The sequence below is a fragment of the Felis catus genome, chromosome D4 (genome assembly GCF_018350175.1).
Source record: "Felis catus isolate Fca126 chromosome D4, F.catus_Fca126_mat1.0, whole genome shotgun sequence".
Classification (NCBI taxonomy): Eukaryota; Metazoa; Chordata; class Mammalia; order Carnivora; family Felidae; genus Felis; species Felis catus.
Window position 1 is genome coordinate 71,109,569 of NC_058380.1, and position 26,291 is coordinate 71,135,859.

The window sequence follows — 26,291 nt, forward strand, 5'->3', positions numbered from 1 at the left end:
TTTTCCAAAGAAGACATACAAATGGCCAACAGGTACGTAAAAAGGTACTCAATATCACAAAGCATCAGGGACATGCAAGTCAAAGCCACAATGAGACACCATCGCAAACCTATTAGAATGGCTATCATCAAAAAGACAAGAGGTGACAAGTGTTGGCAAGGATGTGGAGAAAAGGAAATGCCTGAATGCTTTCGGTGGGAGCACCAATTGGTGCAGCCACTATGAAAAACATTACGGAAGCTCCTTAAGAAATTCGAAACAGAACTACCATACATTCCAGCAATTCTACTTATGGTATTTATTCAAAGGAAACAAAATCATTATCTCAAAGAGACATCTGAACTCCCATATTCATTGCAGCATTACTCACAATACCCAAGATAAGAAAACAACCTAAGTGGGGTGCCTGGGTGGCTCAGTCGGTTAAGCATCTGACTCTAGGTCTTGACTCAGGTCATGGTCTCAGGGTTTGTGGGTCCAAGCCCTGTGTTGTGCTCTGCACTGACAGTGTGGAGCCTACTTGGGATTCTCTCTCTCCCTCTCTCTTCCCCTCCCCTACGCATGCACACTCTCACTCTTTCTCTCTCAAATAAATAAACTTAAAAAAACCCTTAAGTGTCCATTAGTGGATGGATGGATAAAGAAAAGGTGGTATATACATACAATGGGATATTATTCAGTCTAAAAAAAGAAGGAAATCCATTTGTGACAACATGGAGGAACCTGGAATGTGTTATGCTAAATGAGATAAGCCATACATTATGGTATGGTATAGTTTATAAGCAGAATCTAAAAGAAAACAGTTAAGCTCATAGCAAGTAAGAGCAGAATAGTAGTTGCCAGGAGCTGCAGCGGGGAGGAAATGAGGAGAGGTTTATCAAAGGGTACAAATTTCAGTTATAAGCTGAATGAGTTCTGAGAACCTAATGTATGTCATGGTGACTATAGTTAATAATACTGTATTGTATACTTGAAATTTACTAAGACCATAGATCTTACACATTCTCACCAAAAATAAAATTTAAAAAAGGTAACTATGTGAGGTAACGAACGCGTTGATTGTAGGAATCATTTCACAATACATACATATATCAAATCATCCAAGTTGTAGAGTTTAAACACCTTATAAATTTGCCAAAGAAACCTTAATAAAGCTGGGGGTAGGGTGCCTGGGTGGCTCAGTCGGTTGAGCGTCTGACTTCGGCTCAGGTCATGATCTCGCAGTTGATGGGTTCAAGCCCCACATCAGGCTCTGTGCTGACAGCTCAGAGCCTGGAGTTTACTTCAAATTCTGTGTCTTCCTCTCTCTCTGCCCCTCCCACACTCATGCTCTGTCTCTCTCTCTCTCTCTCTCTCTCTCTCTCTCAGAAATAAACATTAAAAAATAAATAAATAATAGATAAATCTGGGGAAAACTTAACCATTTCCACTTAAATTACCAATTGTAGAGAGGTAGGTTAAACTCTTCCATAGAGGCTATAGATTTGCCAATTTCTCATAGCAATTCTATAAATTTTTCTTTCATGTTTATTGGGGCTATATAATTAGATGCATAAAGCTATAGTACATGACAGTGCGTCAACAAGGAACAGATACTAACAAAACACAATGTACAAATATAAAGCATGTTTACTATTACCCTCCCATTCGTGTGCTCATGGGAGACATCGGTAATCAATTATGGCACCCTAGGCTGCTCTGACATGGCTCCAGAATGTTTTAGCGCACCATTCTATGCAATCATCTTAGTTGTCACTCAAACTAATTCCTTTTGCCTTTCCCTGGCCTACCAATTTATCGCCCTAAAGGCTGGAATAGTCTAAAAAGGTGAGATTTCAGATCAATGGGATGAATAGAATATTCTTCAATAAATAGAGGTGGAACAACTTATGCTTTAAGAAATAATGTCATCTTTCTACTTTCCAGGTAAAGTAAGAATAATTCTGGACTTACCAAAAACTTCAATATAAAAATTATGAGCTCCTGAACAGTCTAAAAGAGAACATGGGTGAAAATGATCTGGGGGTTCAGAGAGCTTTTATGACCACAAAACAGAGAGAGGATATAAGAAAAGAGTCTGATAGATTAGGTTTCATAAAAATTAAAATCTTTTTTTCAGTCATAAAAAACAAACTGAAAAAATAAGGGAAAGTTTAGCAGTGTACCTAATAAGGTTCTTTTTTTAATGTTTGTTCGTTTGTTTGTTTGTTTGTTTAGAGAACACGAAGGAGGGAAGGAGCAGAGAGAGGGAGAGAGAGAATCCTAAGCAGGCTTCGTGCTGTCAACGCTGAGCCTAATACGGGGCTCAAACTCACAACCGTGAGATCATGACCTGCACCGAAATCAAGAGGCAGATGCTAAGCCCACTGAGCCACCCAGGCGCCCCATATAACAAAGTTCTTAATGTCTAAATATCTTCTAAATTAAATAAGAAACAAACATCCTAGAGGAAAAATAAACTAAGAACAACGTAATAATTTACAGGAGACAAAGTGTTAATGGCAAACACGTATATTGCAAAAGGATACACTTCATACTAACAACAAAAAAAACACGAGACATCTTTTTCGCCCATCAAATTACCATAACGGGTTCAAAAATGAGAATGCCGTGACAGAGTGTGCATAGGCAAAAACATCTGGAAGGAAATTTTAATATACATACCAAGGGCCTCATTAATATTCACACACTTTGACTCAATAATTCCATTTCTTTAATGATTGGAAGGCCATAATTACAGCATCACATGAAACAGAAGGGATAAGATGCTGACATTTTATTCCTAATAGTTAGAAATCAGAACTACCTACAACAGAATGGCTACACAGATAATAGTGTATTTGTACATTAAAATAAAATTTGTAATAATCAATGATGGTAGAAATGTACACGAAACCATGTGCAGTGTGCGTCATATTTTATTTAACATATTTTCTGTACATATGATAGAAGTTAGGACATAAATGTACAAACATGGTAATAATGTTTGTTTTCTAAAGTCTGGGCATGTCTGTGAATTGACTGTTATTTTTATTCTCAATATCTTATGGTTGTTTTCTTCTTATTTTTTACAGTGCATGGCTAAAATCAGCAAGAGATTTTTAAAAAGAAAATGTCGGAGGACAAAGAGTGCCTAAAATCACATCAGTTTATTGCAATCTTCAAATATTTCTTGATCCAGAGACGTACAATCAGCAACCAACTTATTCAACTATTGCCAAAGAAACATCTCCAAATAGTACTTTGCTCATGAAGATAGAAAACCACAGAAAATGTGTGTGCCCTTGAGTATGTGTTGTAATAATGCATAAAGGCCTGTGTAAATCACAGCTCAAAATCTCTAGGACTTTCCCTAGTCAGCACAGTTCAGCCCGGCCCCTGCCCTGCACTAACCTAAAGCAACCCTAAGTCTGGTCCGCAGGCCACACACCCAGGCTTTGAGAAAGAGCCAGCAGCACTGCTGGGTTGCCTACCCTAATCCTGTGATTACCAGAACATTACAAAAATAAGACTTATCTGGGGGTTTATATTTTTATTAAATTAAGTCTCCCGAGAGCATCATGGCTATGCATAAACCACATTTATTAATCCTGGCATAGCTCAAAGAGATCGCTGCAAAAATAGACTATGAATAAATTGACCACGTCATGCTTACTCAGTGTGCAGCATAATTTTCCTAGTGTTATTTTGTGCTGCTGAGCCGTTGAGTTGCTGAGGGGCTACATGAAGGATTCTCTTCCCCTGGGGTGGTATAGTTTTCAAAACTGGAAAATTCCTTTCTACGCAGTGTTGACATACATGCACACTTCCTGAGCCCCTATTTATATAACATAGTCACTGTAAGTGTACTGCATTATTTATAGAAGATGCTAGAAGATGCATCTAGCATCTAGAATTCATTCAAGATGGCTGAGTTCAAGCATGTAAAGAAGCATTTTTATAATCTGTGTGTGCAACTAGCAATTACTGCTAGGTAAGGTGAAGGGCAAGTCGACTATATTCATTTTCTGATCTTTCAACCTATGGCAAAAACTAGGGCTAGTCATTTTGGGAAGCAATTTACCAAGCTACTTTAACTATGGTGTTAACAGTTCAAATGTATCATGCTTTAGGTTTCTTTCTTTTCTTTTCTTTTTTTTTTAATGTTTACTTCCCAATTTTAACGGCCACTTCCCATTCCTAAACTCCCTCACCCACTCAAAACCCTCTGACGAAGCTGACCACTCCCATCTTCTCAGGGAACTTCCTTCTCTTTCCCACAAGAATGCACATGCCTGGACTTCCTCCAGCTTCTCTGGCAGCTGTTGACCACTCTCTCCTGCCTTATTAACGTGTTCTTCTTCAATACGGCCTCTCGCAGTTGACATTACTAAGGGCTCGATCTTGGGTCCCCACTTTGGCTCCATCCGTACTCACCCATGACAATCTGTGCTGTCTCATGATTAAACATCATCAGTGTGCTGACAACTCCCCCAGTTTATACTCAAGCCCAAACCTCTTTTCTGAGCTTCGGACCTAAATGGGTCCTACTTAGCAGACATTTTTATTTGCATTGTCACATAAACATCTCAAACTTCACATCCAAATAGAAAATCATCATTAAGAACATTCCCCTCCACAAACTGGTTTTTAATCCAATCTTCAGCATCTCAGTTCCTGATACACATCCACCTAGTTATTCTATCCCAAAACCTCAACATCATTTCTGTTCCTCCTTCTGCTTCACTGAGTCCTGTTGTTCTGAAACCCCCTGATAGAAGAAGAATCTTTTTAGAACCTACTCTCGTAAGTGAAATAACATCACTTTTGCTGTGTCCTGGTCTTCAGAAGTGAGTCATTAAATCCAGACCACACTCCGAGAATGAGGATTGTGCATTGGGGGGCCATCTTAGACCCTGCCTGCACCACTCCAGCAACTGCCAGGGCAGGCTTGGCGAGGGTTGCTCTGACCCTTGGGCAGTGCTCTGAACCCTGCCAAGAGCTTCTCTCCTTACACTGCACATGGCCTACTGGAAGCAGTTGTCGATGTTTCCTTTGGACTCCAGGGCCTGGCCTAGTGCCTAGCCATGACCTGCTGAACTGAATTGAATTGGGCGTCTCTAAGCCAGGGTTAGAAGATATAAACAATGCTGGGACTAAACTGAGAAATGAAGTTCCTAGGACGGGATGTTTCCTTTGGAGGTGATCTCACGGTGCCCTAAAAACCAATCTAACATATTTGAGGAATATGTGGTCGGAGTCTGGAACACTCCAGTTATAATGAAGAAGCAGAAAGGAGACAAGCAGTGAGAAAGAGGGACGAATCTGTCATCCTGATAGGAGCCTCCACAATGGTTTCCAGTCTTCTGTGTCTCTTCATAATGATTCAGGAAACTCTGGATGAGGTTTGTGATTGAGGGAAGCAGAAAAGATGAGGCTATAGAAGGGAAAACCCCAGGGGACTCAGGTACCAGTTTTATCATAAGAGGAACCAAGGAAGGGCATTGGCTTACCGCTACCCTCAGGTCCCCAAATGACAAAGGCCAAAGAACGCCCAAATCAAATATACTCTTTTCCTGTACACAGAATATGCCTTGAATTCCTGCTCACCATTTCCCTCCTAATTTAACCAGATGAGTAACACAGATAACTTTTCTTCTCTACCAAAGCATAGACTTCAAATATGTAGCACTCTGTAACTCCAGCTCTCCTCTCTCTCCAGCATTCAGTGGGCCTCCCAACAATCGCTTCCCCAACTTGCAAAATGCAGCTCTGTGCAACTCAGCATTCCACATGCTACTATAAAGAAAAGGGCCGGGGGTGGGGGTGGGGGAGAAGACCCAAGGGAATAAGCCGAGGAAATCTCTTTAATGCTTCATCCCCCTATCAAGAGAATCTACCAGCAAGGCCTAAAATTCTTAGGGAGAAAGAAAGATGTGGTTTCATTTATCCAGTCTTTCATCATAAAATAGGCACCAGGGGCTACAATACATGAAGAACTCTGTTAGGCACAGGAATCACAGACATAAAGGACACAAAAATCAATGTTCGATAAGCTCACCTTCTTGTGGAGAGAAAGAGTCAAGATCAGCTAAGAATTCTACTAACTGTGCTGTGGGTTAAGAAAGAGGTGAGCCCAGAGTGGGAGCTTCTGCTGAGAGCCGGGGGCAGGCAATTTAGACTGGGGCATCAAATGAAACTTCTCAGAGAGGCCAGAACCAGGTGGAACCTTGAAGGACAAGCCATGTTTGGCTAAAAGAAAACAAGAGAGTGACATTCCAGCAGAAAGGAAACCATGTTAAAAGGCATGGAGGTCAGAACAAGTGTGGTGGTGATTCCGAGGCACTACAGTTACTCCTTGAACAAAGAGTGTGAGGAAGGGAAGGCGAGGAAAGAGGGAGGAGAGGGCAGCAGAGGACTGCCAACAAAGGGAGCGTGGAGTTTACCCCCAAAGCAGCAGGAAGTCATAAAACATTCTAAACAGGAGAATGACGTGGCCAAATTTATATACTAGAAGGAGTGCTCTCACATCGGCATAGAGAACTGATTGGTAGGGAGACCCACTCGCTGCAGCTTAGGAAGCAGACCATAAATTAATGAGAACTAAAAGTGGCGTGGGGAGGGCAGTGAGAAAGGGACAATCCAGATAGGCCTTCAGAATGTAAACTTGATGGGTTAAGGAAAAAGAAAGGTGTCGGGGATGACTCCGAGCTCAATGGGTTAGGAAGCCGAATAGAAGATGTGATATTCACTGAAACAAGAGATAAAGGAATGTAAAAAAAAAAAAAAAAGGAATTCCCAGGCTTTAGGGAAGATGATGAGTTTAGTATTGGACATATTGAGGTTATAGGACTTAGGATCAATTTCTCCAGGCACTAGCATCTTGGATTTATTTAAATTAAGACAGATTCTTTGGTCAGCAGAAATTTAGGCTCTAGGTCTTGAGAGTCTCGGAATAAAAGTTTGAATTTCATCAGCTCTGAGACTATAATACCTTCCCAAGCTCTCTCCCACAACTCCCCATAACTACATCCCTCTTCCATATAGGGCTGGGGCAGTCGGGGAGCAAACAGTGGAGAACACCATAGGTGGAGATGCAGCTAGCTCTACTGGGCTAGCTCTTTTCTCGTCCTATCTTATCCCTGAGAGCACTTAACATTGAGAATCATGTGTTACAAGTCAACCGAGAGCCCTGTCAACTTGAAAAAGCTCTGAATTTATGCACAACTCGTATTTATTACACACATCACATGTGCCAGTCACTATTCTGAAGTACCTGTTTTCATAGAACTCGCCAATAAGAAAAAGTGTGTATTTTCCAACTTTCCCACTGACACCTTCATTTACAGGTGCTTGGAACCAGGTACAGTATGTGGAGGCATGTTGGCTTCCAGCTAATATTTTAGCTCAATGACAGCAGTAGAAAGCCATTTTAGAGCTGTGGCCTGTGAAAGTGGCATTTTGTCTCAGAGAGCCTTTTGCAGCAATGGGGAGAGAAAGCAAAGTTTGAAGGTTTCCTGTCCTTCCTCTCTGATTGCATTGCTAATTCTAGTTAAATATTAAACATTTTTAAGATTAATAATATTATATCTCAATATTATATATCTTGAGTTTCAGTTGCTTGTGAGCTAGCCACACAGACGACTAGTTATACAGGTGTTTCCGAGAGAGATTTAATTCAGAGCTACAGGTAAGAGTCATACATATTTAGATGTTTTCTAACGCTGTAAAATGGTCGAAACAACTCTTAGAGTATGGCACTTTTACTAGTTCCCTTTTACTTGCTTTCTAGTTTTCTACAGCTTCTCTGAATAGATGCTTAGAGATGGCAGAGTAGAAGCAGATGATAGCTTCATATATCCCACTGTCATAATTCTGTAAAATGTAATTTATTTTATTTTTTTATATGAAATTTATTGACAAATTGGTTTCCATACAACACCCAGTGCTCATCCCAAAAGGTGCCCTCCTCAATACCCATCACCCACCCTCTCCTCCCTCCCACCCCCCATCAACCCTCAGTTTGTTCTCAGTTTTTAACAGTCTCTTATGCTTTGGCTGTCTCCCACTCTAACCTCTTTCTTTTTTTTCCTTCCCCTCCCCCATGGGTTCCTGTTAAGTTTCTCAGGATCCACATAAGAGTGAGACCATATGGTATCTGTCTTTCTCTGTATGGCTTATTTCACTTAGCATCACACTCTCCAGTTCCAACCACGTTGCTACAAAAGGCCATATTTCATTTTTTCTCATTGCCACGTAGTACTCCATTGTGTATATAAACCACAATTTCTTTATCCATTCATCAGTTGATGGACACTTAGGCTCTTTCCATAATTTGGCTATTGTTGAGAGTGCTGCTATGAACATTGGGGTACAAGTGGCCCTATGCATCAGTACTCCTGTATCCCTTGGATAAATCCCTAGCAGTGCTATTGCTGGGTCATAGGGTAGGTCTATTTTTAATTTTCTGAGGAACCTCCACACTGCTTTCCAGAGAGGCTGCACCAATTTGCATTCCCACCAACAGTGCAAGAGGGTTCCCGTTTCTCCACATCCTCTCCAGCATCTATAGTCTCCTGATTTGTTCATTTTGGCCACTCTGACTGGCGTGAGGTGATACCTGAGTGTGGTTTTGATTTGTATTTCCCTGATAAGGAGCGACGTTGAACATCTTTTCATGTGCCTGTTGGCCACCCAGGTGGATTTTAAAACTTTATGTAGTCAAATGGAGTCATCCTTATATGACTTCTAGGTTTTGTGTCCTATTAAAGGTTTTTCCATGAGAATATACACACACACACACACACACACACACACACACACACACATACATTATATTAAATAAATTAAATAAAATACATTATATTCATATATTATACATATTTATTCATTTAATTATATTTTAGATGTATATATATTTCCTACAAATAAGTGTGTGTGTGTGTGTGTGTGTGTGTGTGTGTGTGTGTGTGTGTGTGTGTATCATGTAACTCGAGAGAAAGGGTTAACTTGGGAGGAAGGAAATGTTTTGGAAAGCTACTGGGCAGCTTACAAAATACACAGGAATACCGGAGAGGCAGGCAGGAACCAAGGCAGTCAGGTGGCAAGCACCGTGGCCAAGCTCTTGACTGAGGAACAGCCCAGTCGGGGTGACGTAGCTCCGCCGCTGACGCTGGGCATGGCCACCAGCGCTGCCATCACCGGACACTGGATACTGCTGAGGCGCCGCCGTGGCTGTGTGCTACTCTTGGCTCCGATGCGGTCGAACGCATGATGCCGCCACCACTGGAATGAATTCTCACTACCTCCTTCTTTGTGTCACTTGCTCCAAATTCAGAGTCCCAGCAGACGTGTCTGATTGGCTGAGCTGAGGTCACTCATCTGTATCCACCTATCAGGGTCCACGAGAGTAAGTATTCGTTTTTCTCAGCTTACAGAGGCAGAGCTGGGACCTGCCGCTTCCAAAACCCATACAAACATACGAAACGTTTCGGATACTCAGCTTAAGAAACAAAACCAAAAATGACTTCGCTATAGAGAATAATGCCTTCCTGGCAAAGAAGATTTTATGCTTTGTACTTGCTTATAATATGCCATCTGTAGTTGTCATAATTTTTTATATATAAAAACTTTAATGAAAACATAAATTGAGCGGCGCCTGGGTGGCTCAGTCAGGTTAAGCGTCCAACTTTGGCTCAGGTCATGACCTCGCGGTTCATGAGTTTGAGCCCCGTGTCGGGCTCTGTGCTAACAGCTCGGAGCCTAGAGCCCATTTCAGATTTGGTGTCTCCCTCTCTCTCTGCCCCTCTCCCACTCATGCTTTGTCTCTTTCTCTCAAAAATGAATAAACGTTAAAAAATTAAAACAGGGGCGCCTGGGTGGCTCAGTCGGTTAAGCATCTGACTTCGGCTCAGGTCATGATCTTGCGGTCCGTGAGTTCGAGCCCCACGTCGGGCTCTGTGCTGACAGCTCAGAGCCTGCAGCTTGTTTCGGATTCTGTGTCTCCCTCTCTCTGACCCTCCCTCATTCATGTTCTGTCTCTCTCTGTCTCAAAAATAAATAAATGTTAAAAAAAATAAAAACAAATTAAAACAAATTGAATAATATCATTGTACTGGACTCTTTATATATATTTTTTTTCAATTAGCAATAGTCATGCCTCATTGACTAATTGGCTATAGTACTGCTATTGCACAGAGCTACAGATGCTTTTTTTAAGACTTTATTTTTGAGAGCTGTTTAGGTTCACAACAGTATTGAGGAGGTACAGAGATTTCTCCTATTCTCCCTATCCCTACACCTGCTTAACCTCCCCCTCTATCAACATCATTCACTAGGGTAGTACATATTTTGGCAGAGATGAACTTATCCTGACCCATCATCACCACCCAAAGTCCACTGCTTACCTTAGGGTCCACTCTTGCTATCGTATGCTCTGTGGATTTGAACAAGTGTATAATGACATATAGCTATCTTTATTATATCATATAGAGTATTTTCACCGCCCTAAAAATCATCTGTGCTCTGCCTATTCAGGCACTGTTCTCTTATTCTGCCTATTCGCCCACTGCATCCAGAAACCACTGATCTTTTTACCGTCTCCATAGTTTGACTTTTTCTACAATGTCATATAGTTGGAATCATATAGTATGTAGCCTTTTCAGATTGGCTTCTTGCACTTAGTGGCAGGCTTTTAAGATTCCTCCACGTCTTTTCATGGTGCCATACCTCATTTCTTTGTAGAGCTGAATAACAGTCCACTGTCTGCATGTGCCACAGTTTATTTATCCACTCACCTACTGAAGAACAGCTTGGTTGCTTCTAAGTTTTGACAATTATGAATAAATCTGCTATCAACGACTGTGTACAGGTTTTTGTGTCAACATTTTTTCACTCCTTTGGGTAAATACCAAGAAGTATGACTGCTGGATCATATGGTAGGAGTCTGTTTAGTTTGGTAAGATACTGCCAGTCTTCCAAAATGGCAGACTCCTTTTGCATTGCCACCAGCAATGGGTGAGATTTCCTACTGCTTCACATCCTCGCCAGTGTTACAGATTTTGCCCATTCTAATAGGTGAGTGGTAGACAATTTTTAATTTTTTTTTTTGGTAATGTTTATTTTTGAGAGACAGATAGACAGACAGACAGACAAAGTGTGCGTGGGGGAGGGGCAGAGAGAGAGGGAGACACAGAATCCGAAGCAGGCTCCAGGCTCTGAGCTGTCAGCACAGAGCCCGATGCAGGCTCAAACTCATGAACAGTGAGATTATGATCTGAGCCGAAGTCGGAGGCTTAACCAGCTGAGCCACCCAGGTACCCCAGTGGATAAATTAAAAAAAAATTCCCTCTGGCAGCAGCATCAAGGGTCCAAACAGCCTGTGCCAGCAGACTGAGGCAGGGTGGATGACCTGCAAGAACAGCAGCGACCCCGCGGCTTTCTCTGGCAGAGGCCAATGGAACGAACAGACCTCCCCGGGAAGCATGGTGGAGGGCTTCTTCCCTCAGAATGTTTATACCATATGTGTGAACTTCAGGGTCTTTGAACTGTAGCCACGTCTGCGTTTTCCATTGGGTTTTCAGACTGAGAGTGGGGCTGGATGAACCAGGAAGAAGCACTGTGTTCATGCAGGCGACCAACAGGTTGGAGGTCTCAGAGAATAGAGAGTACGGAAAATCCAGACAGGCAGACCCGTACTCTGGAAAAACCCCTATAACATGCTGGGGTACCAAAGATACACTTCAGAGAGGCCAGAGGTGGTATGACCGAGAAGCAGTTTAGTCTTTGGGGGTAAGCAGAGAGGCGGGGTAAAGTGTGATATGCTGATCGAATGACTGCAAAGGTAACTGTTGCAGACAAATCGGAGAACCGGCATGAAGTCTCATCTGGTGTGTGGTTTGTGCTCTGGGAGAAGCTGGAACTCTTTAAAGAGACCAGCTGGGGTCTCCTTCCATTTGTCCTCCAGATCTATTTGTGCCTGTGGAAACTGATTTCTATGAACTCTATCAATGGGCTTTCTTGCCCTCCAGTTCCTTATTGGGTTTGGCCAATGGTGAGGATCTGCCAGAAATCAAAAGCATTCTGGTGAGCTACCTGAATCCCTCAACCAAAAGTCTTAGCTCCTAATAGGAAGCTCTCCCATGACTTAGTCTTTAGATTCCGATAAGTGGTTTTCTGCCCCTTCAACCCTCAGGCCTAGAGATGGTAAAGAGCACCTGTTGGTGGTTCACAGTCTCTACACTAATTCTTGCACTTTCTGAACACCTTACACCTATATATCTCCTTGCATTCTAGTTGAGCAGGCCATCTATTTCATTTTGGGACCCAGACAGCAGCCTAAGATATAAATTTATAAATTTTATATGATACAAGTTGATCATTTTAGTAGACTTCTTTTCCTTTCAGAAGTTCCTGCTAGCATACAATTGAAGACTCCACTTTCTACATTCATTTGATTTTTCTTCCACCTACCCCCACCCCGTCACCTGCTCACCCACCAATAGGTTCACCGGGTCTCCACACTCCAGCAGCCCAACTCCACCGAATTTTTCAAGTTGAAAATCTGGTGTTCGTTTTGACTTTATGGCCCAATCTTTTCCATATTTGTCTCCAATCTACCCTTTCCTCTCCAACCACCTCATTGTCCCTCATGGGCAGGAACAGTGGACTCAGAGCTGGTCTCCCCTCTGAGAAATGAACTTAATTGCACATAAGCAAAATGGCCCCAGGTCATGGGCCATGTTCCCCAGGTGGACCCCTGAACTGACTTGAAGCTACCCCACATCACTGAATCTCTCTCTTTCCGGTTTTTGCTCCTTCCATTGTCCACGTTCCTACCTTCTTTGTGCTGCCAGTATCTTATTGACTTATTGACTGTGTCTGTTCTCAATATACCCACTTTGCTCCCTAGCATCGCATTTCCCTCTCTCTCCTGGAATACTGCTTCCCTGGACTAATGTATCACTAACAAATACCCTTTCCTCCCCCCACCCCCCAAAATAAACCTAACCATTCAACATCTGTCATTTGTGAAGCTGAGAAGGGCTGGTGAAAAAAAAAACACACTAGGGTGTATGATATCAGTATAACTTTATAGCAACAACCTCAACTGTGGGCTCTCTTATTTTCCAGAATAACTGTTTTAAATCTTCTTCAACCTCACCTTCTACTTCACAGAGATGATAGAAGTCATTAGATGAGGGCTCAGTAAACTCTTCCCCATTCTCACCTACAAATATGCCTACTTACCCCTCCCTCATCATCTCCTATTACAAGATCCAGTGCTTAGAGCTCCAGTCCCTCCTGCCTTCCTGGAGACCTTGAACTACCTATTATCTTTTCTTTTTCTGTGCCTTTAACCTCTTTCTCTCTACAGGATCCCTCACAGCACACCTTCAAAATAAATAAAGAATGACTTCTGGGGCGTCTGGCTGGCTCAGCTGGTAGAGTATGCGACTCTTGGTCTAGGGATTGTGAGTTCAATGTTAGGTGTAGAGCCTACTAAAAAGGAAAAAAAAAGAATAAATTCTGTCTCTGTCCAACCCTTCCCTCCAGCTGCTGCTTAGCTTTCTCCTTGTCACTCTTCTTGAGAGAATCCTCCCCACATACTGTCTCTATTTCCTCACATCCTGTTCACTCTCCAGTCTGCATACACCACTCCAGGGTCTTAGCTCCTTCCCCACTGCTCCCCAGGACTGCCCTTCACCAAGATCATAAACCACTTCTATGATGCTAAATTCAGTGGAGACCTTTCAACTCCTTCCTACTTGACCGCTTAGGGGCATTCAACATACTCCATGCTTGCCTTCTAGAAATGCTCTCTTCCCTTCCCTTGTGTGCCACTCTACTTTATTAGTATATAGCTTTCTACCCAACTAGCTGCTCTGTGTCCATCTCTTTTTCTAGCTCTTTATCTTTCACTGGCATTTAGAGGTTGGAACGTGTCATGGCTCAGATCTAAGGCTTCCTCTCCTTTCACGTGCTCCCTTCAGCATAGCAGATTCACGTCTGTAGCTTGCACTGCAATCTACATTCCCAGGGCGTTTCACTTCTCGTAGAATGAAGCTCTTACTGAGACATACAAAACCCTGAGTGATCTCCCCTATCTGCCTCTGTACCTTTCCCCTTCCTGCACTCCAAACAATTTTCATTTCTATCACAGCACCATGGTCTCCATATCCCCAGCCATTTCCACATTCTTCTCCCACTGCCTGTTAGAGTCTACGCCCACACCTCCCGAGTCTGGCTGTCTGACTTTGAGTTATCCTGCAGCGGGGAGCCAAAGTGGCACTTCCTCAGAAGAGCATTTCTTGCTTCCCTAACTAGGCCAGGCTCATTTTTTTTCAGGCTCAGTTTTTATATAATCTTACAATGTAGTGTATCTCTCCAGATTCTAACGTATTGATTTATTCATGTAATTGTTTATTCATTCCCTCACCAGACATTAAGCCCCATCTCTTGTTGCTGAATGTCCCACATACAGTAGGCATTCAGTATAATTCATTCATTCACTAAATATTTTCTTTCAAGAGTCCTTTCCAATTTTATAAGGTATAGGCTCCAAAAGTCCTGATGCACCTCTAATAGCTATCCTCACAGTCAATGGGGAGATCCCATCCATTAAAAAAATATATAACCCTACCACTATCTCTTTGATTCCCCAGGAGTTTTCTGGAAAGGGCAATCCATGTGGCATTCATGACCCGTTGTCTGCTGACCAGTGAGGCAAAGAATTAGGTCATTGCCCTTTGTGATAATTAGAAGGGGCTCTTTGCCAAGCTTCACCAGATGTATGAGAGCCTGGTGCAGACCAGAAGCACTAACTTGGTGATGTGCTGACTCCAGCACGAATGGGGCTAGTGTCATCAGCTGCTGTGCAGCTGAATGCCAGTGTCTAGTTTGAGATGTGGCTCAGAACGTTGCTACTCGCTCTTTGATCCTACTTCCTGGGAGTTTTGGCCAGCTTCTGAGATGAAGAAGCAAAGATAGCAGAGGTAGCCAGGCAAGCTTCATTGGCGTATTTATTTATTATTTTAAATGTTTATTTATTTATTTAAAATAAAGAGAGACAGCAAGCAAGCAGAGGAGGTGCAGAGAGAGAGGGAGAGAGAGGATTCCCAGCAGGCTCCACACTGTCAGCACAAAGCCCAATGCGGGCCTCGAACTCACAAACTGTGAGATCATGACCTGAGCCAAAATCAAGAGTCAGACGCTTAATCAACTGAGTCACCAAGGTGCCCCCGACTGTATTTTATTAATGGGAAGACTGGCCATCCGCCTCACCTACTCTCCTCATGCCCTGAGGACTGGTGCCCAGTCTCACTCCACAGGGCTGACTAAGTCTGCTTTGTAAAGCACAGCAGATTGTACTGTAGGATAGAAGGCCATTTCATATCAGGGGTACAAGAAATTGCTGCAAGGAATGTACCTGGCTGCCACACTTTGGAACCTGCTGTGGTGTTCCTACCTAAACCACACTCCTCATGGGCTTCTCTCAGCCAATGACTGCTTCATCTTGAGCCAGCACTCTCCCTCAAATCCTAGCTTCACTTTTCCCTCAATGGGGTTTTGTCTCCCCTTAACCCTGCATGGCACTGCGGTCACCTTCAGACTCAGGTCATGGTGGAATATGAAGTAGGAAATAACTTCCTGGAGTTCCTGGCCTAGAGGGGGCAGTTCCTACTGGATTCAAGACAGGTGTCATCATTGCTTGTTCTTTATTTTAGAGGAAAGGGGATGAAGAGTGCTCCCTTATAAGTCCTCCTCCTGGACATCTGAAGGAAGAGGGTCCTTGGGGGGCTCATAAATCCAAAGTCGACCAAATTTCCAGAACCCTGCACTTTCTCTAGTGTTATTTACATAAATGATAGGTAGCCACACTGTTCATCCTGCTGATTCCTAAATTTCACATTAAAAAATGTGCTCATCTTATTGACATTCAAATTTCTCATGAAATACACAGCATTCACAGGATGTTCTCAGCAGAAACCTAATCAAATCTATATGTCTTCTGTTAAAATTACACTAGCATTATTTTGATTGTAGTTTAAGGACTCAAACTCATGTTTAGCCAAGCTCCCCAAAAGGGTGAATCTATTAATTTAAATAACAAAGAAGCCCGGTAGACAGATCTGGCTTTGCACATTATTTCTTGTTAATGGAGCACAGAAGCTTCCAACAGCCCTGGATAACCTGGTCCTCACAGGTCCTGATCTAGGAAGGAAGAACTGATTTAACACAAGCTCTCTATGGTTCAGTAGCAGAGGTGTTCCACATGGAAAATATTGACAATATATACAACAGACAAAGGACATAAATTATTTATATTGAGCATACATTTAAAATTCCTATAAATAAGAAAAATAAAAATGATGTAAGAGGAATACAGACCAAAGCCACAGAAGAGGAACATGAACAACAATAAAAATATGAAAAATTCTCATTACCAATAGTATTCAGTGAAATAAGTATAAATTAAAACAATGAAGCATCATTTTTACTCTATTTAAATGTAAGAATTCAAAGGTAAGTGTTGATAAGAGTGTGGGGAAATGGGTCCTCTCAACACATTGCTGGGGAGCAAATATATACCATCACACATTCATAATTTAGACAATTATATTGTCGGTAGAAATGATGAGTATGTAGTAGCATGGTAAAGTCTCCAAGACATATCATTCAGTGAGAAAAGGCAATTTGCGTAGTAGAACATTTCGGAAGCCATGGAGGTGCACCTTTAGGAAGATCTGCTGTAAGTAACTAATTTGGCTGACAGCCCCCAGCTTCCAGATCCATGGACTCATGAGGCCAAAGAATGAGGATGCACCAATAAGGCAAAAATCTTAAAACAATGTGGTAAGTGCAGTGATAGACATGTGCACAACACACACACACACACACACACACACACACACACACACACACACAGAGGAGGCAAACCCAATGCAACTTTGGGAAGATATAGAACTCTGGGTCTGGGATGGCTCCCAGGAGGAGATCATGATCAAGTTGGGATGGATGTTAACTGAGTGCAGAGAGGGGAAAGAATTCCAAGCCGGCAGAACAGCCTGAGTAATTCACAGAGGGAAGAAAGCTGCATATAGAAACAGGTTGCTAAATATTAAGATAGAGGCACGGATTGTAACAGATGAGGCTAACAAGACAGGCAGGGGCCAGCAAGGCCTCCCATGTCATGTTACAGAGGTCTGAATAGGTTTCGATGCGGCCAAGAGGCACAGAAGCCTCTTGAGCAGGAGAAGAGATCTCTGAGAAGAGATCAGACGACAACAAGACACAGTAGAGGAGAACAGACAGGATGCTATCGCCATCATTCAGAGAAGATGAATGTCTGGAAAGGAGACTGGGACAGCATTATACTAACTGGAATCAACAGAAGGGAAGAAATGCAGGAATATGGAGTTGGTACCATCTCTAGGAACTGATAATGGGCTGGAGGTAGGAGGTGGAGTGAGCGATGGGGAGGAGCCTGATTACATACACCCAGGGTGCTGGCGTGAGCAGAGAGAGGTGGTGAACCGAATCAGATCAGGAAACCTATACCTCAGGGAATACAGTGATGGTTGCAAAGGCATCTGGTATTGTCCTTCTGCCACTGTCTTAAAAGGGATTCTAAAGGGATTTTCTTTCCCTTGTTCCTCCAGCACTACACTTGCATTACTGGCCTAAGTGGATACTCACCAGCTGGCCGTGTCCATCACTACAGCCAAGACTGAGAATTCCTGATTATACTTAGAGCCTGTGGAGCTGCTGACACAAACAGTCATTAGCAGACGACCCTTTTGTAACAAACTGTGCTTTAAAATGTAAACTGTTGGGGGCATTTTCCTTGCGTTGTCCAGAAGGAACTTTCTCCTGCCTGAGCCTGGATTAATCATGAGAGAGCTCGTCAACATTCCACTGGTACATATTCTCACTTTGGTTGCCTTCAGCGGGACTGAGAAACTTCCAAAAGGTTTGTTTGAGGAATCTTGTCTTCTTGTTGCCTTGTCACAGTTCTAAAATGCATGTGTGTGCTCTGATCACGACCGATTCATATTATGGCGGGCTTGGGTTTTACTTGGTGAAGTAGGGGTACGATGTATGGAGAGGGAGCAGTTGACTGATGATCTCCTTTCTACCAGTATCCCTCCCTCGCTTAAGTTCTGCAACAAAAAGTCTAGCCACACAGGGCATGCAGAGTCCTCACTTGTAGGAAAACATCAGCAGGTAGACTGCAAGTTATCAAGGTCCGTTTTGTTTATGCGGGTGTCAAACTTCAGGGTGGTCTAAATGGATGATGAAAACCTTTTCACGTTAGGTTTGCTGGGAATATAATCAACCCTACTCCCAGATGTCCAGGCTGTTTGCTTCTGAACAAAAGTCATTTCCATTTTCAGTTTCAGTTTTGCAAGATTCTTAGTAAATATTTTAGTTCTTAAAAATTGGAATTACAGAAAGACTCACACAATTTGCCTATATAACAAAAGCCTGAAGACAATGAGTTCTCAATAACTTTGAGGTTGGAGGCATGAGTTGGCTCAGCAAGAGACTGTGAAAGTTTTTTTTCAGAGCCTTTGGAATGTACCGGAAATAACACCACCTCAGGGAAAGGAAAGCAACTTAAGAAACTGACAAACACCTGTTGCAGTAGCAAGAATGTCCACAGTGATATGGTTTCTGGCCAGTGCATTATAAAACGGAGACTAGTGTATTTCAAATCAGGAAGAAAGACAGGAAAGTATGTGATTTACAAAGCGACTGAGGGTTTCTCTGAAAAATTTTTTAAAGACATGAAAAAGACTGAATGATGTCAGTTAAAGAGTTTTCAGATTTAATGTATTAGAGTAAAAGAGTTCTGCGTTTTATGATACACTCAAATTAATTATTTTCCTTTTATGTTACTTTCCCAAAGAACTGAACACATTTGTATTGCGTAGGTCAGTGAAGGTAGTATGTGTATGTAGATGGGAAACACAGCTTTAGATTTTGTGGGTCATTAGAATTTCTGGAGCCACAAGGGCAAGATTCACATGCTAATAAGATATAGCTTTCTTCACAAACAATCTGATTTTCGGAGACTTACGTTTTGTTTTCTTTTTCCATCTTACACAAGTAGAATAGTATCTTCAGATGTATTTAAACATTTAATTGCCAACCAATAGGTTAAGGTATCTCCAGATAAGGAAGAATCTGGATCTTTTCAAACAGCTAATAATAGCCAGAAAGACTTAACATTGGCTTTGGATTATTTTAATACTTCCTGATCATACAACGGATGTCCGGTAAGGTAGCACCTGAATGTTCACATTTACAGATTGTTAAGTCTTATTTGTGCTCTCCTAAACCATGAAGTTACATAAAAGTGACATGGGTAAACACTAACATTTATTAAACTTCAGTCTTATAAGGAACAAAACAATTGATTTTGCTGGTTCAAATCAGGATTTGGTGTATTAAAAAAAAATAAACCAACGCACCTCCCTGTATAAACAACTCCTAATTTATATTCTAGAATGAAATGATTTACAGTTTCCAAACTTTACAGGTGAAGCCCTTAATTCAAATGCACACCATCTCTATTTCGAAAAATTCAAAATATGGTGATCTAAAGATAAAGCCAAACATCTTGAACTTTGAATAAAAAAATCAGATTGTTAATCTGACTTTGTTTATAATTAACTTATTGCTATGATTAGATTATAAAACCAAAAAATTAAAAGAATATTTTTGCCTAGTCTACTGTATTTACGGTAAAATTTAAATTAGTTACGGATTTAACACCAATCTTAGCCAAGAACACCAGGCCTAGTAGAACAAACATTCATTAACGACACACACCAGTTCTGAGAATAAACATTATCATAAAAACAGTCCTTAAAATTTTAAATGTTAGAGTTCATGGAATATATTGGTACAAAAAATAATAATATGCTATTATTTCATACTGCTGGAAATAATAAAGATGTTCCACACAAACTATCTCAGAGTTATTTTCTCTATTCTTGACAGAGAATAAAAAGAGTTCTGTAGCCAGATATCTTTTTCCTAAATCCTTTAAAAAATGAATGAATTAAGGAATCTGCACAATGTGTTACAAAATTACAGATTTTTAAATAGCACAAGGTATTTAGTGGATTCTCTGCTAACTCTCCACATACCATTTCCTCAATAAAATTAATAATAGACTTTGTAGAATTATTAGTTTCTTGTTTTAATTTTAGTTGGAGGTTCCTAATGTTCAAAGACAAAAGGAAAAGTCACTTGTCCTAAATAATTACGACTAGTGACACTTTCAGTGAGGAGCTCAATATCATAACCCACAACTAGAAATTTACAAACCATCACGTATGAAAGTAACCAACATTTCATTGAATACTCGCCTTAACCACATATTTCAATGATAGTGAGCGCTTTATCAGGGAATATTAAGTGTGTGGTGGGATTTAAATTCTGTAGAAGTACAGGAGTTCGTGTAAGCAGTACTGAGTTTCTTTAATACGCACAAAGAACTCCTGTCCAAACTCCACCTTTTTAAATTACCTCATTTGCTCCCATACCTAGAAGTGTTTGAGCCTAAGTGATTTATCTTCAGATATATTTGAGTAACTTCCCCTCTAGATCGTATGCATACAAAGATAGGGTTCACAGATTCAACATATGACTAAGTCAGAGCAGGCACAGCTGTCATTGAAATCCAGGACACCGAGTCCTGGATGAATATTGACGTACATTGAAAGAGCAACTCATTGCGTGTTTGGGGAAACACAGTTGCTTTAAATAATACTGCCCTTCAAGAACAGATAGAAAGAGCAGAAACGTCAAGACTTCTGCCATATTTCCAGAGTAGTAGGCAACTTCTCAGTGAACTAGGACTTAAGTCATGGGAGAAAGGGTCAAGGTGAGGGGGGAGAATGGGACCTGAAGGATGTGGCCCCATTCAAGAAAGTGAGCAAAGAGCAGACTGGAGTAATGCAGAGGAACTACGTGGGCCATGCTGAGGGCCCAGCTGGGGTTGGGAATTAACCTTTATAGTGGCCTTGATTTGCACCAGTGTTTCATTTCATCTAACAATACTATATGAACATAGAGGCAAGCGAGGACAGTGGGTGAGACTAGTTCAAGGTTGGTGCTTCCCAGGGTCAGGGCAGCTGAAGGACTAGAGAGTAAGGGAGCTGAGATTATATAGCAACATACCGTGCAGTCTAGGGAGAATAATGAAGGCAGTGAAGTGAGGACATTTAAGGCCTGGAAGAGAGTGTTAAGATCAAGTTCCTTTTCCTAGTCTCCAATGTCTTTCTGTGTGACTTTGGGGATGGCACATAGTATTTGTGAGCCTCCATTTCCTCATAAAATGAACAAGTGCGCACTAGGGCTCAACATATAACACTAGGTACTATGCTAAAGACGGTCAGTGATTGCTGAAATGATCGCTCTTGGGTAACATGAACATTTTAGACGGGTCTCTGTGGGACTATCTCTTAACCCAAATGAATTCACCCAGGAGAGGCAATTTCAGAAATTCTGAACAGGCTGAACCTAAATCCCTTCCGCTCTATGCCCAGTACCATTCCTGAAGGCAAGGACCCAAAGTGTGTTCTGTGACAAAGAATGAATGATACAATATTAAGAAGTGGCTGAGATTATCAATGAAGCTTACAAGTTCCAAAGGCATCATAATAAAAAACTAACTTATATTTTATTGTATCACCAGTAGAATAAATGTGCCAGTTTCTAAGATAAGCCAAATGATGAGCAATACTGAATATCCTCTTTCTTTGGGGAATCTGAAAATTTTCCAACACCAAAGTGTTTTCTCATACTGAAAAAACAATACTGTATTCATATTAGAAAAAAAACACGAATATGTCCCAAGTCTGAGCTCTAATTTTACTAAAACAGAAAGGAGCAAATTCACCTGACTTCTTGGTGTTTACTCAGTCATTTGGTCATGTTCGTCAACAACTAGTCAATCAGAAGCTGGTCTGTCAATGGCCATGCGGTAGAGCCCATAAAAGGGTTAATATCATTTTCCTTCACATCAAGCAGCTAGGATTCAAGTGAAGTTACTCTTTGGGTCCAGAAAAGCATTGTGCTCATTTTCATGTATTTGTTATTCATGTGGTCCTTGGATTGAGGGGAGAAATAGTGCCCTAGTTTAAACAGACTCTGGCTGAGATGAAAGCTGGATAACAGAATGAAAGTAAACAGGAGACAGTCTGCTGAGTCAACAAATATCATTAAATACAACGATGTGATTTTGCCAGTAACAATTTGAAAGTGGATTTGTTTGGGTAATTTTGAAAGATGGGCAAAGTGAACTTAGCCAACTATACCCTGCCTATATAAATTGATATTAACGTAAACCTTATTTTTCCCCTCTGTCTGTAATCAGTATTATGCTCAAGGCATGGAATTGCTTAGAGTTAAAAGATAGGAATTTTAAACCGACCTTAACCTTGAAGTTTAAATCTGTTATTTCCTACTTGTGTTATGCTTAGATAGCTATTTAACCATTCTTATCCTCCATTCTTCATCTGCAGATGAGAATAATAATAGTATCTACCTTTATGTTTGTTGTGCTAAATGAGATAATGAATGAAAAGTATAATGCCTGGACCATGGCAGGTTCTTAATTTTGGATGCTAAAATTATTAAAAACAGAATCAAACGATGCACAAGACTATCACGCCACTGCACATGGTGGGAAGGTGTTAATCTAATAAAGTTCTTAGTAACACCTCATGTATTTCTCCATAACTGTGTCAAGACATTCTCAGATTTACTTTCTTGATCTTAACTGATCTCCACAGTTTGTAAAAATATTAATAACATATGTCTGTTACCTCTGTCACTTCTGAAGTATCAGGTGAGAAGAAACTAATGAATTGTTTATTTTCTTATAAAAATAATACATGGCCATTAAGAATGATTTTGTAACTATAAAATACAGAAAAGCTTAAAACAGGAGGGCACCTGGGTGGCTCAGTCGGTTAAGTGTCTGACTCTTGATTCAGCTCAGGTCATGCTCTCTCACGAGAGAGATCTCTCACAAACCGTGAGATCGAGGCCCACGTCAGGTTCTGCATTCACAGTGCAGAGACTGTTTGGGATTCTCTCTCTCCTCTTTCTCTCTCTGCCTCTCCCCTGCTGGTTCTCTCTCTCTCTCTCAAAATAAACTTAAAAAAAAAAAACCCTCAGACTAGAAAAAGTCACCTTGACTTCCAAGACTGAGCATATATTTTCTTCCATTTTTTTCTATGTATCATAAATAACTGTTCATATACTTCTGCTACCTGGCATTTCTGTTTCACATGAATGCATGAGCATATTCTATTTTATTTATCCTCTTAAAAATACCATTCGCAGTGATTATGTGCATAATATCTTGTTTAGGTAAGAGTTGCTAATATATGCTTAATATTTGCCTCCCTGAGACAAAAAAAAAAAAAGGCCCTGATTTGTTGCATTTGCTGATTTCTGACTCCAACCACAGCCGATTTCAAGCTAACAATGAACACTGAACTGGGAGGGATGTACACTAACGTGGCTTTCTACACTAATTCTACCATACGGTGACCTTGGGTATAAATCACTTCAAGAGCATAGGTAATAGTAAAACGTAGTAACATAATTAGGAAGTGATAAATTTCGAGTATTATTAGTTTTTAGTATAATTTATTGAATTGTAAGTTTTTTATTTTAACTTTTTACCTTGAGTATAGTTGGCACACAATGAATGTTACATTAGTTTCAGGGGTACAGCCTAGTGACTGAGCTTCTCTAGAGGTTATGCTATGCTCACCCCAGATGTAGCTACCATCTGTCACCCTAAATGTATATAATTTAGTTTTTAATAATGGCTGTATTTAACAGTTGTCTCACAGAATTCCGGAGAAATTAACACTTGGCTATAGCAAGCCAGTACAAGCCAGCTCCAGCAGACCGCAGTTATGAGGCAGAAGTGTGTGCCGAAACTTTCGTCCCTTTCAGCACGATTAGTACGATCCAGGACAATTCATCTGTTCTGTACAATGAAAGTCATCTGTGTGGCTTTCCGCCTTGAGATTATTTCCTTGGGATAGATTTCCCAGAAGTAAATATTAATGGTAAATCTGCAAGTAATCCAGAGACTGGGCGAACAATTGAAGAGTTCGGGCTTCTGTTTCTAAATTACAGAATCAAATAACACACAGTGTCCCATATGGGGAAAGGACCGTTTTAAATGCTTTACGTGTATTCATTTAACTAATCCTCATGACAAGCCTATGTAGCGGTTTTATTATCATCTCCATCTACAGCTGAACATGCCTAGGCACCAGCTAAGTGACTTGGTGCATCAGGAAGTGATGGAACAGGGATTTGAACTCAAGCCCTGTGCTAGCACCTCTGTCTGGCTGCTCATTGCTCTTGCTTTTTAAACAACGAAAGCATTCACTATCATCAATTCACCTTTGGGCCCATCATTTATCTGCATCTCACAAACTTAATATTCAGTGTTTTTATTTCTTTATCTGTATGACTCTGCAATTGATTGCTTATTCCATCCACAGGAGCCCTGATGCCTACGTATAAAAGATGTCACTTCACCTAAAAATGTTCTGCTCTTATTTCAACTATTTGCTTTCAACCTTTTCAAAAACTTATGCCTTTTATAAAGGCCTCAGAAATACAGCGTATTTAAATATCATATCAGTAAATCTGCTAACCCTTGGGATAGAAAAAGGTCTAGGACATGGTCCTTGGCCCCAAAGCTCAAGGTTTTTATTACTGAGTATGAGATAAAGACATAAGCGGATCATTTTAATAGCATCTGTGTGCCCAGTGCTATAAGAGTGACATTTATAGGATGACCCATAAGGAAAAGGGCATTTGGCTCTGTCTAGCTAGTCTGAGAAACTGGGCTAAGATGCTACTTAAACTGCATCTTAAGACAAGAACCACATTAAGGAGGAAGATGGGGGCTCAGTGGGACACTCCCAAGCACCAGGTTCCCTTACTCTCAGCCCATGAATTTGTCTCTGAGTTTAGTGAAAAAAATAAGGTTTGTTTAGACTGTGAATGCATGTTTTATGGCCAATGTGCCGATCTGTCCTAGGTGTCTCATGAGGCTGTCATCCCCTACCCTGCATCTAAAATACTGTTCACACTACTTACTTGGCTCTGATACATACCTTGCATTTTATCTAAAATGACCATATAATCGACTGTCCAAACTCGGGCACTTTTGGAATACAGGGGGCACTACCAATTATGCCAGGAGAGCAGGCGTAACTATTATAGCTGATCGTTTTATGTAACCGTCCATCCTTATTATCTAGATGGTGGGCTCTTTTATTTTTTTTTTTAAACACCACAATAGAAAATCACCTTTTAATGGTTTATTGTCTATTCTTCTTCCTAAATATTTATACTTATATTCACATTCATATTATTTACAAGCTTGTTTTCTTGATACATGTATCATTTCAAATCTTCTTTTTCACTTAAAAACATATTTATACATTTTCCCATGATATTAGAAATCCTTCAAAAATCTTTTTTTTAATATAACTTATTGTCAAGTTGGCTAACATACAGTGTATACAGTGTGCTCTGTTTTGGGGGTAGATTCCCGTGATTCATCACTAATATACAACACCCAGTGCTCCTCCCAGCAAGTGCTCTCTCTCCTCAATGCCCATCACCCATTTTCCCCTCTCCCCTACCCCGCATCAACCCTCAGTTTGTTCTCTGTACTTAAGAGTCTCTTATGGTTTGCCTCCTTCTCTGTTTGAAATCGTGTTTTCCCCTTCCCCTCCCCCATGGTCTTCTGTTAAGTCTCTCAAGTTCCACATATGAGTGAAAACATATGATATCTGTCTTTCTCTGACTTATTTCACTTAGCTAATACCCTCCAGCAGCACTTTCAACAATAGCCAAATTATGGAAAGAGCCCAAATGTCCATCAACTGATGAAAGGATAAAGAAGGTGTGGTTTATATATACAATGAAATGCTACTTGGCAATGAGAAAGACTGTGGGCTCTTCTAAGGCAGAGATGGACTTTACACATCTTTTTGCTTCTAGTCAACCTGGTGCTTGCTACATGGAAAGCAGTAAACAAATCTCTGATAAATAATAATAACGATAAAGTGGTAATGATGATAATTATTTTCAATAAGGTCATGCAATGGGGTAGATTTCCAGACTCATGCAAATACAGGTATTGACACTTTCTGTCCCACACCATCCAGCCCTTGAGATGACCAGGACCCCACTCCGTTTGCTCTGGTAGATTCACAGGCTTCCTAAATGATTAAAGAGGGATGCATCCT

At 41.0% G+C, this 26,291-nt stretch overlaps 2 protein-coding genes across 4 annotated transcripts in view; one reads left to right on the forward strand and one right to left on the reverse strand.

Annotated features, from left to right (window-relative positions):
- The window catches only part of SVEP1 (sushi, von Willebrand factor type A, EGF and pentraxin domain containing 1), a 351,417-nt gene that overhangs the window by 246,544 nt on the left and 78,582 nt on the right, over positions 1–26,291 (reverse strand). The window lies entirely within an intron of this gene.
- MUSK (muscle associated receptor tyrosine kinase) overlaps positions 17,514–26,291 on the forward strand; it is a 97,300-nt gene continuing 88,522 nt past the window's right edge. For all 3 annotated transcript variants that reach the window (XM_045043477.1, XM_045043476.1, XM_011288501.3), the window contains exon 1: positions 17,514–17,950. In XM_045043477.1, the coding sequence (XP_044899412.1) occupies positions 17,872–17,950 (79 nt within the window). In that variant the 5' untranslated portion in view covers positions 17,514–17,871. The remainder of the gene's footprint in view (positions 17,951–26,291) is intronic.